Source organism: Halichoerus grypus, chromosome 3 (assembly GCF_964656455.1).
Source record: "Halichoerus grypus chromosome 3, mHalGry1.hap1.1, whole genome shotgun sequence".
NCBI lineage: Eukaryota > Metazoa > Chordata > Mammalia > Carnivora > Phocidae > Halichoerus > Halichoerus grypus.
In genome coordinates this window covers 176,812,176-176,828,345 of record NC_135714.1, presented here as the reverse complement: position 1 = coordinate 176,828,345, position 16,170 = coordinate 176,812,176, and the positions used below count along the sequence as shown (strand labels likewise).

Sequence of the window (16,170 nt, the reverse complement as noted above, 5' to 3'; positions counted from 1 at the left end):
TATATATATCAGAAATGCACCTGCTGGAAATCCTGACTACTGTAGTCTTTAAAAGGTAATATCCCTATTATAGGGGACAGGACAGGTCACCCCAAAATGTGCCACTTTGGTGTATTGATTATTTTGAATTAAAGTTACTGAAGAAACAGCTACTGCTAGAATATCCTGGCCCACCTTTTCCTCCAGAAAGGAAGAAATAAATCTGCACAAAAGGTACCTTCTCTGTACCAGGAGGTAAAGATATATCTTTATCACCAGAGATAGGGAATTCAGGGCCAAGAAGGTTATATAAACAAAACTTGTATTTTAACTAATTTACTAACAGCCCAAATAGTAAGGAATAGAATTCCTTACTATTTGAAGCTCCCAAACATAAGTTTTCTTTGTCCTGTCAATTCCTCAAAGATTTGTATTTCTTTACCTAAAACATAAAAGCTACATGCTTTGGTCATTTCTTTAGATCTTAATTTTATTATTAGGCCTCCCTATGCATGTAATTAAACATTGTTTTTTCCTCCTTTTAATTTTTTTTTAAAGATTTTATTTATTTATTTGACAGAGAGACAGAGAGACAGAGAGAACAAGTAGGCAGAGAGGCAGGCAGAGGGAGAGGGAGAAGCAGGCTCCCCGCCGAGCAGGGAGCCAGATGCGGGGCTCGATCCCAGGACTCTGGGATCATGACCTGAGCCGAAGGCAGCCGCTTAACTGACTGAGCCACCCAGGCGCCCCTCCTCTTTTTAATTTGTCTCACGTCAATTTAATTCTTTTTTTTAGTGTTTTTTTAATTTTATTATGTTAATCACCATACATTACATCATTAGTTTTTTTTTTTTTTTAAGATTTTATTTATTTATTTGACAGAGAGAGAGAGAGACAGCAAGAGAGGGAACACAAGCAGGGGGAGTGGGAGAGGAAGAAGCAGGCTTCCCGCTGAGCAGGGAGCCCAATGCAGGGCTCGATCCCAGGACCCTGGGATCATGACCTGAGCCAAAGGCAGACACTGAACGACTGAGCCACCCAGGCGCCCCACATCATTAGTTTTTGATGTAGTGTTCCATGATTCATTGTTTGCATATAACACCCAGTGCTCCATTTAGTACATGCCCTCTTTAATACCCATCACCAGGCTAACCCATCCCCCCACCCCCCTCCCCTCTAGAACCCTCAGTTTGTTTCTCAGAGTCCATAGTCTCTCATGGTTCGTCTCCCCTTCCAATTTCCCCCCCTTCATTTTTCAATTCTTAGACTAGCTAGAAGCATCTTGAAGGGTAGAGTAAAATTTTTCCTCTGCAGCATTATTGTAAGTAAACCTTGGCATTCTTGTTTACATATATGATTCCTGTGAATTTGGCTAACTGAATGTGTTCCATTGAGTCCAGTTAACTTTGGGGCTTAGATAAAGCAGAGGTTCTGAGACCAGCTCTAAACTATGCCCAATTAACCAAGGTAATATTTCTTGTTTGGTTCTGTCTTGGTGCTGTTTACACTAGCTGTGTAGTCTCCTTGTGTGGTACACATTTCGTTGTGTTGTCCCCTTCAAACTGCAACCCCCTATGGAGAGGAAACCATCCCTATACTGGTTAAAATGTAACTTCTCTGTTTTATCCTTGAAGGCTCGTTTAAGAAGTAAAAATTTTGCATTGATATGATTTGATCATTTTAGAAGGTACAGTGGAGAATATTATCCTGATATAAATCACATTTTGATTATGATACAGTATTCATAAATAGATGTGACTTTTCAAGGAGAAAATCTAAGAAAATAACTATGAAAGAATCCTATGGCCTCAGTCCACACGGTCTTATGTGACCAACACTGAACCACCACATTTAGTCTTCCAAACTCTAAAGCAATTGTGAGAAGTAATCAAATGTGTTCCTATTGATTTAAGTTTCCCCCATGAAAGGTACTTGTAAGGAAAACAAATACAATAAGAAGCAGTTTATGATCATAGAGATGTTCTCAAATGACTTACAGCTTTATAACTTAATGATGTACAAGTAAACACACTATATATGGATTTTTATCCAAGGTGCACCAGACCATTAATCTATGATATATCAAAGGCTAAACGTTTCTCTTTTTTCTTCCTTTTTCCCCCCTTCCTTTCTCTCCCTTTCTTTATTTTTTGCTTTCTCTATGTTGGAATCTATGATATACTGCTTCATAATTTCTATATCTTGATTTTTTTAAATAAAATCAGAAATCCCATATGATCCATGAATGTAGAGAAGAGAAGATAGAAATGAAAGGGTGTGAATGTGTTTACATATTTGAGATTAAAAAGAAAACAGAACAGTGTATCTTAGGAAAATAGGCAATATCTCAAAAACCCAAACCCAGATGTAATCAGATTTCAATTCAATCTAACATCTTTTCAAATACTTTGCATCTAATAACAGCAGAAATGAGAGTGTGTTACATCAAAATGACATATAGAAAGGGCTCACCCAGCTGGCAGACAGAGGCTCTTAGTGCTTGGGATGGTGTTATTTAATGTGTTTATGACTATTGCTTAAGCTCAGAATTTTATATAATAGATATGAATAATACTTACTGTATCTCAGTATAGCCACATCTGCACGAAAGGCATATGGAAAATGAATTCCTTCTGCACACTTTATCCCAAATTACCAGTGTTAATGGATATCCAGGAATTTTATTGGAAAAACAAACACTGGAAATGAAAGCAAAGGTGTAGTTGTCAGGAAGGAAGTTTAATTCTCAGATTTATTAGTAAGGAATACTTCAAACAAGCTTTTTATTAATTGCAAGTTGATGACTTCATCATGAACTATGCTTGTAATATGTCATCATTTTTCCCAGGCATCAAAGTGATGTAAACACTTTATCCCATAAAAGGGGCTTTTGTCGATCCTTTCAAAGTAGAAACAGAGCAGAAGAAATTCACACTATTTAATTTAGCCAACAAAACTGAGAAGTGACTCAAGTAAAGGGTGAATCCCAAGGAAAGGCATGTGACCACATACTTAATGGCAGAATGCTGAGAGATTTTCAGAAGTATATTATGAGTACAAATAACCCTTGCCTATGTAAATGGCTGTGGGGGTGCTGTACCCACAAACTCCTTGGAATATGTGGAACAGTTTTCATTTCTCAGTATTTCTTAGCCTCTGAATTTAGTAGGTTCCTTGTTTTGCTGTAACTCTTCTTTTATGGCAGCAATTTTCATGTTTTTATAGCATTTTTATGACCCATTGAAAGGCCTGTTGGCACAATGTTTGGCAATGTTTCACCTCAGATGCTGTCACAAAAGAATTCACAATCGTAGGGAGTGGAGCTTCATCAAGAAATCCAACCTACATTTGCCCCAGATCTAATGGATATCAGCCTCCACGTATCTCAAATTACCACACAACTAATGTGATTCTATTCAGTCCTCAAAACAATGATGGCTAAGCCTGGACAGAAATTAGGAGAGACTTTCTCATGAGTGGGTGAGTCCATAGCTTTAAGCCCTCTATCTTTGGGCCACCACATGGGAACCCAACTGTTGTATTGTCCCAATTCATTTAATTTGTTCCCTTAAATAGTTTCAAGGGAGAATTTAGTTTCCTAAGATCAGAACCTTGCAGTAAATTGCAGATTAGCTGGTTGAAAAAGTACACTTCCTGCTCATTTTTTGCCACCTCGTTCATGCCAATTTCCAATGCTCCATATTCTGGATCTGAGCCCTATAGTATTAGAATCTGAATGGACCTCTACCTGAACTTATACAAACCTTTCTGAAATGTTGATGCCTGTCCCTACGACTGTCTAGACACTCTCAATACTATCTACACCACAGTTAGATTCAGTCCTGATTTCCATCTACTCCTCATCCTGACCTCTGGCTAACAATACCTGTGTAGGTAGGATCAGATTCATCTGCCTGTCCTTGGACAACTATTGATTACTGGATCTACCTTACGAGACAACCCAATACCCTCAATTTCAGTGCACCCAAAATATTGTCCCAGAATATACTCTATCTAGCAGTTCAGACAGCTGGAAGATAAAGGTAAAAACCCATTTTTCAAGAGAAGAGAGCCATAGGAAACAAAGGTCCAAGATAACCCAAACAATGATTACAAGACCTAGATAAGTAATAGATTAGGTAAGGGGAACTCAATTTTCCTTTCATCCCTTCTTAGTTCGAACCCTTTAGTAGTTGTATGTTGGAAGTTAGTTATAAATCTCTTATTTTAAGAGCCTTATGCAGTCTGAATTAATGTCAACCTGAGAAGTCTACTAAGTCTAGCAAAAGTTAAGTCAACTTCCATACTGAGAACACTAAGGAGATTGTACTGTTTTATTTTTCCAGATCCCTCCTCTCTACCCTAACACTATGCTTAATTATACCAAACCATTTCTTATGTCTTTGCTACATACCAACCTATTTTATATCTCTGTGCTTTTTAAAGATAATGTTTTCCATTTCTGGAATTCCCTTTAGCCCCATTCTTGTGCAGGGAGCTACAGTTGATTTGCCAAAGCCAACATTAGATGTTACTTCCTCTCTGAAACATTTTCTATGGTACCTGTCCCTGTTTCTATTGGCAGAGTAAATCATCTTCCCCTCAGAATGTTGTACAAATTTCTATTGTTTCATAGTGCATGGTGGGTGATGGGGAATATACAAATGAACAGGTAGATAATACTATGGTAGATATAAATAGCAATAATTATAATAGATTATGATGATTGTAAAAATACAGTACAAATATAGATGAGGTAGAGATTGATGGATCAAATTTAAAAAGTGTTCATAAGTCCGTGAGTATTTTCCTGGATGGAATTTTCATTTGGTTTTCCAAAAGACTCTGACTATATTTTACCTCACTTAACTTTTTTTTGTAGTTGTTGTCTTAAATGAAAAAAATGGCATGTGTATTTTGATTCACCAAACCCATTAGGACTCCTAATACAATTGATAACAAGATCAAAATTCAAAAATGTTTCAACAGACTGGATAGGTGGATGAAATTTAACTTATGGAATGGGGACTGGGCCCTGGGTAGTCTCATAAATTGCTGATAGAATTGTAAATTCACTGATACACTTTTTTTTTAACTTTGCAATATATATAAAAAACAAAAAAATATGCATAACCTTTGAACCAAACATTTCACATCTAGGGATATTTTCAAAGAAAGCATCAGATGTGCTGTTTAATTTTTTATTTTATATACATAAATGCCACTTACATTGTTTGAAATGCTGAAAATGAGTACATAGTGACATACATATATATATTTATAAAACTTATATATATTTAAAGTATGTCAAATTATTTGCAGATGACATGATATTCTATATAGAAAACCTGAAAGACTCCACCAAAAAAACTGCTAGAACTTATAAACAATTTCAGTAAAGTCACAGGATACAAAATCAATGTTCAGAAATGTTGCATTTGTATACATCAATAATGTAGCAGCATAAAGAGAAATTAAGGAATCAATACAATTTACAACTGTACCAAAAAACAGTAAGATACCTGGGAATAAATCTAACTAAAGAGGTGAAAGACCTGTACTCTGAAAACTATAAAACACTAATGAAAGAAATTAAAGATGACACAAAGAAGCAGAAAAGCATTCCATGCTCATGGATTGGAAGAACAAATATTATTTGAATGTCTATACTACCCAAAGCAGTTTACACACTTAATGCAATCCATATCAAAATACAAACAGCATTTTTCACAAAGCTAGAACAAACAATCCTAAATTTGTATGGAACCACAAAAAATGCCAAATACCCAAAGCAGTCTTGAAAAAGAAAAACAGAGCTGAAGACATCACAATTCCTGACTTCAAGTTACATTACAAAGCTTTAGTGATCAAAACAGAATGGTACTGGCACAACAATAGACACATAGATCAATGGAACATAATAGAAAACCCAGAACTTAATCCAAAATTATATAGTCAATTAATTTTCAACAAAGCAGGAAAGAATATTCAATGGGTAAAAGTTACCTCAACAAATGTTTTGGGAGAACTGGACCACTTTCTTACACCATACACAACAATAAGTTCAAATGGATGAAATACCTCTAGGAGAACACAAACAGTAACCTCTTGGACATCAGCCATAGCAACTTCTTTCTAGATATGATTCTGGAGGCAAGGGAAACAGAAGCCAAAATAAACTATTGAGACTTCATCAAAAGAAAAAACCTCTGCACACTGAAGGAAACAATCAACAAAACTAAAAGGCAGCCTATGGAGTGGGAGAAGATATTTGCAAAGTACATATCTCATGAAGAGTTAGTATCCAAAATATATAAAGAACTGATACAACTCAACACCCACCCCCAAAAAATAATCCAATTTAAAAATGTGCAGAAGATATGAATAGAGATTTTTCCAAAGAAGAAATCCAGATGGCTAACAGACACATGAAAAAATACTCAACATCACTCATCATCAGGGAAATACAAATCAAAACTACAGTGAGTCAGAATGGCTAAAATCAACAACACAAACAATGGGTGCTGGCAAAGATGTGGAGAAAGGGGAACCCTCCTGCATTGTTGGTGGGAATGCAAACCAGTGCAGCCACTCTGGAAAACATTATGGAGGTTCCTCAAAAAAAGTTAAAAATAGAACTACCCTATGATCCAGTAATTGTACTACTAGGTATTTACCCAAAGAATACAAAAATACCAATCCAAAAGGCTATATGCACCCGATGTTTATAGCAGCATTATCTATAATGGCCAAATTATGGAAATAGGCCGTGTCCATCAACTGATGAATGGATAAAGAATATATATATATATAATGGAATATTACTCATATATATAAGTGGAATATATGGAATATTACTCATAAATATAAATGGGATATTACTCATATACATATATATAATGGAATGTTACTCAGCCATAAAAAAGAATGAAATCTTGCAACTTGCAACAACATGGATGGAGCTAGTGAGTATAAAGCTAAGCAAATAAGTCAGACAGAGAAAGACAAATGCCATATTATTTCACTCATATGTGGAATTTAAGAAGCAAAAAAAATGAGCAAAGGGAAAAAGAGAGAACCAAGACACACTCTTTTTTTATTATTATTAACATATAATGTATTATTGAATCACAGGTCTGTGATTCATCAGTCTTACACAATTCACAGCACCCACCATAGCACATACCCTCCCCAATGTTCATCACCCAGCCACCCCATCCCTACCACCTCCCTCCACTCCAGCAACCCTCAGTATGTTTCTCTTATGGTTTGTCTCCCTCTTGGGTTTCATCTTGAAGAAACAGACTCTTAAATATAGAGAAGAAATTGATGGTTACTAGAGGGGAGGGGGATGGGGGATGGGTAAAATAGGTGATGGGGATTAAGGAGTGCACTTGCTGTGATGAACATCACATGATGTATAAAAAGTGTTTAATCACTAAATTATACACCTGAAACTAAGATTAGACTGTATGTTAACTAACTGGAATTTAAATAAAGACTTAAAAAAGAGAAGAAAATTATGTCAAATGCAATACACTTTAAAAATTATAAACTGTGTAATTACAAGATAAATAATATTGTATGAAAGTGAAAGACAAAAAGCAAAACATAAGATCATTTGAACAGTGTTTTATAAAGTCATATCATAATTCCATATATTACTCTGAGGTCATCCCAGATCACATTGGCTCTGAGAGAACTAGTTAAAACTTGATCTCTACTCTAGTCATGTTTTATGGAACTGAAAATTATTCCCTCAAATTTCTGCTCATTCCCAAGGGCTCAAGCATTCCTGATGCAGCACCTAAATTTATGAACGATATCATTTTCAGGCTTCATCACCCCAGGTAAAATATTCCATCCTTCTATCAGTTTCCATAAAATATCCACTCACACCAAGCAATTTATGAGTTTTTACTGAATTCACTGAAGATAAGGCAGCATGTGTGGGGGTGGGCTGGGGTGGGGTATGGTTACAGAGAGGACATTACACTGTATTGCCCTTGACCTTCCACTACATCTCTTGGCCTCCACAGTTCCTGCCCCCAACCCCTGCCCTCTCTCTCATCTCTGGTCTTCACCGCCTCTGTCTTGGTGCCTTGTTGCCATTTGATAACCAGGTCCTGCCTAGGGATCAACTTCTACCTCACAGATCAACAAGTATAGTTATATATGTGCTAGCTCTTACAGTAATAATTCATTCCCAACTAATCACACTTGTATAGATGAAAGACACAGCATGGGAGTATACCAAAACATTAATAGCATTTAATTCATGGTGGCAAATTTAAAAGTGTTTTCACTTTTATTATTTAATCTATAATTTCTAAACTTTCAAAAGTGGACAAGTGCTACTTTTTCATTATTAAGAAAAAAAATTTTAATGGAGTTGTCTGTCTTATGGTAAATTCTCCAAAATTAAAGACTAGATCATAACTTTGGAAACTCTTTTAGAGCTAATGGTATAGAAGGGCCCTCCTAACTATAGAATGCTATGATTCAAGGGTGTCGTTAAAATAAAATAATGTAAATGAGAGTACTTTGAGAAGTGTGAATCTCCATAAAAATATGCTATTATTTTGATGCTTTGTAGTGCCATGTTAAGTACAATTCTTGGTACTGAATAAGATGTAAACTTCTAGAATAAAATAGAACAGAAATTTCAGGGTAGACCTGATCTAGTGGTTCCCAAAATTCATGTTTGAAAATACATCTTATCTCTTCACTTTTTCCCTTCCTTTCCTTCCTCATCTCTCTTTATTTGACCAGTGGGCAGTAGAAGAAAAGAAGGGATAATCAAAAGTTTCATCCCATTATCATGGTAAGTCTAAGAATTTAAATAAGTAACTATTGTCATATGATGTTTTATTTTCACCTATGACATCAGAGGTATCTAATCCTTTATTGTGTCTGCCACTGTTTCTAATCTAATCATTTAGTTGTGCATAGAAGTCATTAAAAAGCAGATTCATGAATAAAAGTTAAAGCAGAGTTTATAAGTAGGAAGACTGGTAAATTATATTTGGGGTTAGAAAAGTAGTATGCTCTTTTTCTGATTGGACCAGAAAAGATTAAAATCAAACAAACAGACTCCTTGCTTGTTGGATCTAAAAGTATTAGAAAACCTTTTAAATCGTGATGGGTTCTTGTTTGTTTTGGTTTGTTTTTATATACTTGTCTAAGAAATTTTAAGCAGAGCTTAGGATATAGAAAGAAAATCAAAGAAAAAAAATCCTTAAAAATACGAGGTCCCTGTCATCATTTTCGAGGAGTGTCATCCATGAATATAAAACATACTTTCAGCTCCATGAAACCTTAGCATTAAGGTTATTGCACATTTTATTGGCCTTTCCTAGGCTCTGAAACTAGAAATTCATCTGCCTCTAACCTTTCCACCCAAGTCGACTTCATACATAGTAAAGAGCAAGTTGAAATTACAGGGAGCTGTAAAGAAATAGAAGTTCTCCGCTTTCTTCTTTCAAAACCAATATTAAAATATATGAGGTGCAATTGTCAAACTAAAAAATTGCCAGATGATTCATAAGGAATGAGTGGCCAGCAGGCTGGCCTGACTCTTCCCTTGCATTACCGATTTTTAACGGGTCTTTGGGAAGGAAGATGGTTATTTCCCATCAAAGTCAGACAACAATGAAGATGGGGGATGGCGGGCAAAGGGGTGGGAGAATGGCCAGATGCTGAACACAAATGGAAGATAATGCCACTCAGCACAGCATGTTCACATGTTAAATTTTTTAGTAAACAGCTTGTAAATGAAATCCCAAAGGACTCAATTTCCCCTCCTCCAGTTGCTTATCTTTCCCACCTGCCCCCATCTTATCTTCTTCCCAAGGGGGAACAGGCATACCTGTCAGGCATCCTTTTAACTTGTCAGGGACTTAACTCTAGCTGAGGCAGTTAGATATTACAGCTAAATGGATTTACACATTAGAGGGTAAATATCTGCTTCTGTTCACTGAGCCATGGCATTGATGTCTAATTTGTTGCTTACATGTCACAGCAGCTTTGATTATTGTAACCAGTCGGTGCAAGAGGCAGGGGCTCCAGGTGAGCATGTGATCCTGTTTCACCTGACTTGGCTGGCAGGAACTGCTTCTCTCTGAAAGGTCCTGGGTCAGCATCTTCTTGACTTACTGGATAAAACAACAGTATGAACTTGGAAAGAAAGGAAAGGAGATATGAAATCTTGTTTCTATTCTTCAGAAATCCCAGCACCACTTTTATGAGCATGATAATGAATAATGTCTGAGGCTTTTGCTTGCTGATTGCTCTGTATTGGGTACCGCTCCCTGACTTCTCCATTCATTCATTAAATATGTATTGAGATTGTTTATAAAGTTCTAGCAACTGTCCTCCAAGGCCTTGATTCTTATGAACATAAAAACTGAACTGAACATATTCATATAAATATTTATATCTAGGATTCCCAGGGGACTGGGAAAGGGGTTTGTCTGCTGGAGTTAGGCATTGTTGGAGTGAATTGTTGGAGGTTCTGATTGCATGAAAACCAGATAAACCTACTGGCAGAGATGGCTAAGGTATATTACGGTAAATGACCAGTGCTGGAACTGGAACAATGGAATAAGAAGAGGTATAGGCAGTAATGGTCCTTTACTCTTGGGAAATTTATTAGCTGAGAAAATCCCTTAAAGGGAAAATTAAGTTGGTATGCATCTTGCTACAGACATATTCATTGAATATCAGGAATGAGGAATGATTTGAGTGGAATGTTGTATGGTATTAATTAAAACATTGTGTGGCCTAGTCCTTCAGGGAAGACATACACAACCGCTGTCTAAATAAGCTGAACAAGCAGCTCTAAGTAATAGAGAAGTGGTTCCATGACTGATTAAAAAATGAAGAAAGAAATGGAAGTCCAAGCCCCCACTGTTTGTGGTTTAATAAATAATCCTAATACAGAGGGGACAGAGCCCTTCTCCTTTCCAGCATGGTAATTGTTGAAGTAAGGTTAGACATCAGAAAGAGATGTTCCATGGAATGACACCAATAAATCCCAAAGTCAACTAACAGAACAGCTGAGAGTGAGAGATCCTACTGTAGATGGCAGGAGTGGGACTACAGAGTTAGTAAGAGTAGAAACCACTGGGCAGAGAATGCTTCCAAACAGATCACCACTGACAATAGCAGCGCATGTTTCTCAACCCTAACTACACAGTAGAATCATCTAGGGGGGTTTAAAAAAAATGCTGATGTCTGAGCCCTACCCTTGAGGATTAAGATTTAGGTGTTCTGGCATGAAACCCTGTCGGTAGTGATTAGAATCCTCAGGGGTTCTAATGAGCAACCAGAGTTAAGAACTACTACCATAAAGAAAAGTAGGGACTGGATTTGCTGGTTCAGGCAGTTAAGCCAATGGGTCTTGGAGCTAAAGACTGAGGTTATGATGGCTCACATCCACGCACTTGAAACTACTTGCAGTGGCTTGAGAAATGCAATCTATACATAAAAGATCAAACAGATGAATATAATGTCTCCAGCCAGCATATTGGCTAAACTCAAATCATGTTTTGTCCTATAATCCAAAATAAGTCTTGGAATATATATATTCAACACACACCCACAGAGTGATATAATAATAATGAACTGATATATATTCAATGAAAATGGCATTGATACATTCTTAGTAAATTGATGAAGAAATTGCCTATTTCTTTGCAATAAAGCTAAAATACTCTTATGGTCAGGAATTATTTCAAGGGAATTTTTACAGGCAAGTGAAAGTCTGTGAGTAGGGAAAGAGAGAACATTCCAGACACAGGGCACAGATGTCTGACAACAAGAGTTTGAATGATTAAAGGGAATATGTAATAGGTTTTCTTTTAATTTCCTCTTCTTTTGGAAATTACCTCTTTTCCAGGGTGTTTTTTTTTTCATTGTTTATTTAGGACCTGTGTATCTCTTATAGAGGATGGCTCATCTGTAAGGTAGAAAACAGTAAAACCAGAAACAGGTCTATCATAGAATCCCTCAGTAGTATTCGATGCTTTTTTATCTTTTTTTACATTAATTTGTTTTCTAATTGTCAAGCATTGAAAATTATTGAGCATCCTCTGCTCATGCAGGATCACCCTGAGTGTAGTTGAAATTGTGTCTCTTTTCTGCCATTTGACCTTCTAAGATATTTAAAATGACTTCTAAAAGGTGATTGGAAATCCATTCAGAATCAAGCTGAAGATGGGTAGTGACGCAATAAAGAAAACTTGGCAATACCTATGATGTTAGTCTGATTGCCGTGTAAATACGTTACCTTCACAATGCCCATGTGAGGGTCACATGAATTGTAGTGTCCCTATTTCAAAGGGAGAGAAACTGAAGAGAAGTAAATCTGAGTGACTCTCCTAAAGATGCACAATGCATCAAGAAGAAAACATTAATACATTGCCTTTCATATGAATGTCAGTGTTGGGTTTAGATGACTGTGATCACAGGGTAATCCATCCAGACAGCCATCTAGAATGAGATCTATTTCCCAGCCTTAGTGCTTACCACCTGTGTGATTTGACTGTGTTGTTGAACGTCAGGGCCCTTATTGCCAACACAGAGATAGTACTTTTTATAACATTATTGTGGAATTTCAGTGGGATGGGTATGCAATGTGCTGAGTATAATAAGCACTTAATAAATGGACATTATTATTGATCTTAATAATTGTATTTTAATTATTGATGGGATCCAGTTTATGTCCAAATAGACAGATTCCTTGACCAGAACCAATAAACCATTAAAAGGTGGCAATAGAATAAGCTTTGTTAAGGAGGACAGTGTACTTTTTGTGTGAATGATCACTGAATATATTATAACATGCTGCAGGGGACAGTTCTTTCAGTTCTCACATAAACTTAACTGGAAGTTGGAATATGAGAGACCAAGAGGAAGATGAAGTTATCATTTCCTCCTGTATATAGGAAGCATGGCAGTGGTACTGGGAACCAGAAGCTTGAGGAGAGGGGCAGAATCAGGTTAGCACTAGAATACTTCTTAAAGATTCTTCTAGTACAAACATTTTTGTGTGTGTGTGACGGATGAAAACTCTGAACCTGAGCTAAAAGATGTACCTAAAATCTCACTCCTATTTCATGGTATAGACAGGACTAGAATCCCCAGATCTCCAGATTCCCACTTATTCTTTCAACTAAATCGTTCTTCCCTTTTTACAGTTTTGTATATTATTCCAGTGCTTTCTAAGTTGAGCACGTCTAAGTCAAATTATTTCCAGTCTTGCAGCTTTACTTTATATGTCTTACCCTTCCAAATGTTATATACCTCATCTATCCTATGAAAACTTAGGGCATCTCTGTGGGGATCAGTTTATCACCATGAATGGCCCTGAGATGATGGAGTCAAACCATTACCACTGCGAGACATGTGAAATGGAGGGACCACGAGAAGCCTTGGCATGAAGTGCCTGGGTCATATTTTCACCACAAATTCCAATGAAATTAATCATCCATTTCCATATACAGTTAGACTTTGGAGAGTAACTAAAGCAGATATACTTGTGAGCTTTCAGCATGTCCATTCATCTCCGACACCAAAAATATAAAAGATGATAATTTTGATTTGATGTGAGAATGAGAAGCAGGGGATATGGGACCACAAATCAAGTATCACTTATTTAGAAAATGAAGACAAATTTAAAATGTTTTGTTATTAATTGATAGCTTGCAAATTAATTTTCCAAATCCTATAGCATCCATTCCTCAATTCCTGTGAGGGAGGCAGTGTTTTCTCTCTCAAGGAGGTTCAGTGATTTACTGAAAGTTATGCAGGTCCAAAGTTAGGAATCCTGAAAGTGTGGTTTGACTGCCAGTATGGTGTTCTTTCTAACACAGCACTACCTAATTGCCCCCGAATTATTTGGGGCACTCTGTCTTCTGGACTGAAAAAGAAATAAACTTAAATATGTGTGGGGCTTTGAGGTTTTAGGACAGGATTTTCCTGTAGCACTTTGAACATAAACTGTATAGACAGAATGCAAAGAGGAAACCACACTGGAAAGAGAATCTTAAAAGGTCAACTGGTTTGAGAGGGCAGTCAAGGGAAGCCATCTCAATTTTACTGTGTTCTCGATATATGGATCTAAACACAATCTGAAAAGACTAACCTAATATCTTTCTGACCCAGAGTTGACCCAAACTCAATCCTAACTTGCAAAAGAAGGAAAAGCTGAAGTTGAAGGTTTGAGGCCATCAATCTTGTAGTGTACTGTAGATGGAAAACATCAGCAAACTATCCAAGAAAAGAATTACTGATCAAAAGTGAAGGAAAAGAAATAAGGGACAGGAATATTTTAGATGCACATAAAAAAGGAGTGTGGGTTTAAATATGATAAAGACCTCTTATATTGGTAAAAATTTTCTGTACATGAACTGCTTATGTATACATACACCCACATGTATACACAGTAACTTCTCTGTTGTTGTTTTTTTTTTAACATGGAAAATCAGTATAGAAGAAAGGATAGAATGTTGAGGAATGACCAAAATTTTCTCATAAGGAATTTAAAAGTATAAAATGTGACAGACTGAGTTTTGCAGAGAAACAGAACCAATAACATGTATGCATGTATTATGTGTGTGTGTGTGCGCACGCACGTCTGTATGTGTGTGTGTATATATATATGTATGCATATACACACACATACGGAGAGAGAGAGAGAGAATGAGAAAATTAGAGGGGAGAGAGAGAAAGGACAGAGATAACTGATTTATTATAACGAATTGGCTCACTGGCTTATGTGACTATAGAAGCTGGCAAATTGCAAGACCTTCAAGGTGAATTGGCAAGCTCGAGACCCAGGAGAGTTGATGGTTTAGTTGCACTTCGAAGGCTAGCAGGCTGGAAAATGAGAAGAACAATGTGACTACTTGAAGAAAGGTCAGCCTTTTTGTTCTATTCAGGTCTTCAACTGATTTTATGAGGCCCACCCACATTAAAGAGGGTATTCAGTTTTACTCAGACCCCCAATTTAAATGCTAATCTCTTGGGGCACAAACTCGCAGATGGGTAGCGGTGGGGAAAGGACTTTAGGGCAGCCCCCGGGGCAGAAACCCGGATCGGCGGGGTCACGTGCACAAACTGGGAGCGGCTGGCGGTTTTAGAAGCACAAAGGGCAGAGACGGGCCCCGACCTGGAGGCAGGACTGGGAGTGCTGTGGAGGGGCACACAACCCAGGCTGCTGCAGTTTATAGCAGCAGGGACAGAAACGGAGACAGTGTGGCCTGGAGAGCTCACTGAAGAACAGACTGCGATCTCTCTGCTCTGAGGCAGAGGGTTGGAAACGGTCTCTTCTGCCCTGACTCGGGGAAGAGACGCCGAATGCTGCCAGGGAAAGCCGCCAGAGAACAAAAACCCCAAAGACTGATTCCCACTGAGCCCATCCCCCACCACAGGGGGGCAGGGCAACTCCACCCAAACAGGGGTGCCTGAGTAACAGCGCGGCAGGCCCCTCCTCCAGAAGACAGGCTGGGAAAACAATAGGCCAGCAACCATAAGGTCCCAAGAAAACAGATGCATCTTGCTTGGGTTCTGGTCAATAATTTCGACTCTATACATTCCCTCAAACACCCATCAACAGAATGACTAGGTGGAGGAACCCCGAAAATAGAAAAGACTCAGAGATTATGACTTATGCTGCAGATTTACAAATGAATGCAGATATAACCAAGATGTTGGAGATGGAATTCAGGCTAGCAATTGTGAAGACAATGGCTAGAATGGAGAAATCAATTAGTGACAACATAGAGTCTCTAAGGGCAGAAATGTAAGGTGAATTGGCAGAACTTAAAAATGCTATCAATGAGATCCAATCCAATCTAGATAATCTAACAGCTAGGGTAAGTGAGGCAGAAGAACCAATAAGCGACCTGGAAGACAATATAATAGATAAAAAGGGAAAAGAGGAGGCCAGGGAAAAACAACTCAGAATCCATGAAAATAGAATCAGAGAAATAAGTGACACCATGAAGCGTTCCAATGTCAGAATAATTGGAATCCCGGGGGAGTGGAGAGAGAGAGAGATAGGACTAGAAGATGTATTTGAGCAAATTGTAGCTGAGAACTTCCCTAATCTGGGGAATGAAACAAACATTCGAGTCCTAGAGGCAGAGAGGACCCCTCCTAAGATCAAGGAAAATAGGCCAACACCCT

General features: G+C 37.6%; 1 protein-coding gene across 7 annotated transcripts in view; it reads right to left on the bottom strand.

The window, feature by feature from the left end:
• LOC144381418 (uncharacterized) overlaps positions 1–16,170 on the bottom strand; it is a 209,056-nt gene that overhangs the window by 159,703 nt on the left and 33,183 nt on the right. For 5 of the 7 annotated variants that reach the window (XM_078069622.1, XM_078069621.1, XM_078069626.1 and 2 more), the window contains exons 2-3: positions 9,992–10,155; positions 2,559–2,678 (exon numbers count right to left, since the gene is read on the bottom strand). In XM_078069622.1, coding sequence (XP_077925748.1) covers positions 2,559–2,678; positions 9,992–10,155 — 284 coding nt within the window. The remainder of the gene's footprint in view (positions 1–2,558; positions 2,679–9,991; positions 10,156–16,170) is intronic. The other 2 variants (XM_078069623.1, XR_013446636.1) reach the window with 2 other exon arrangements.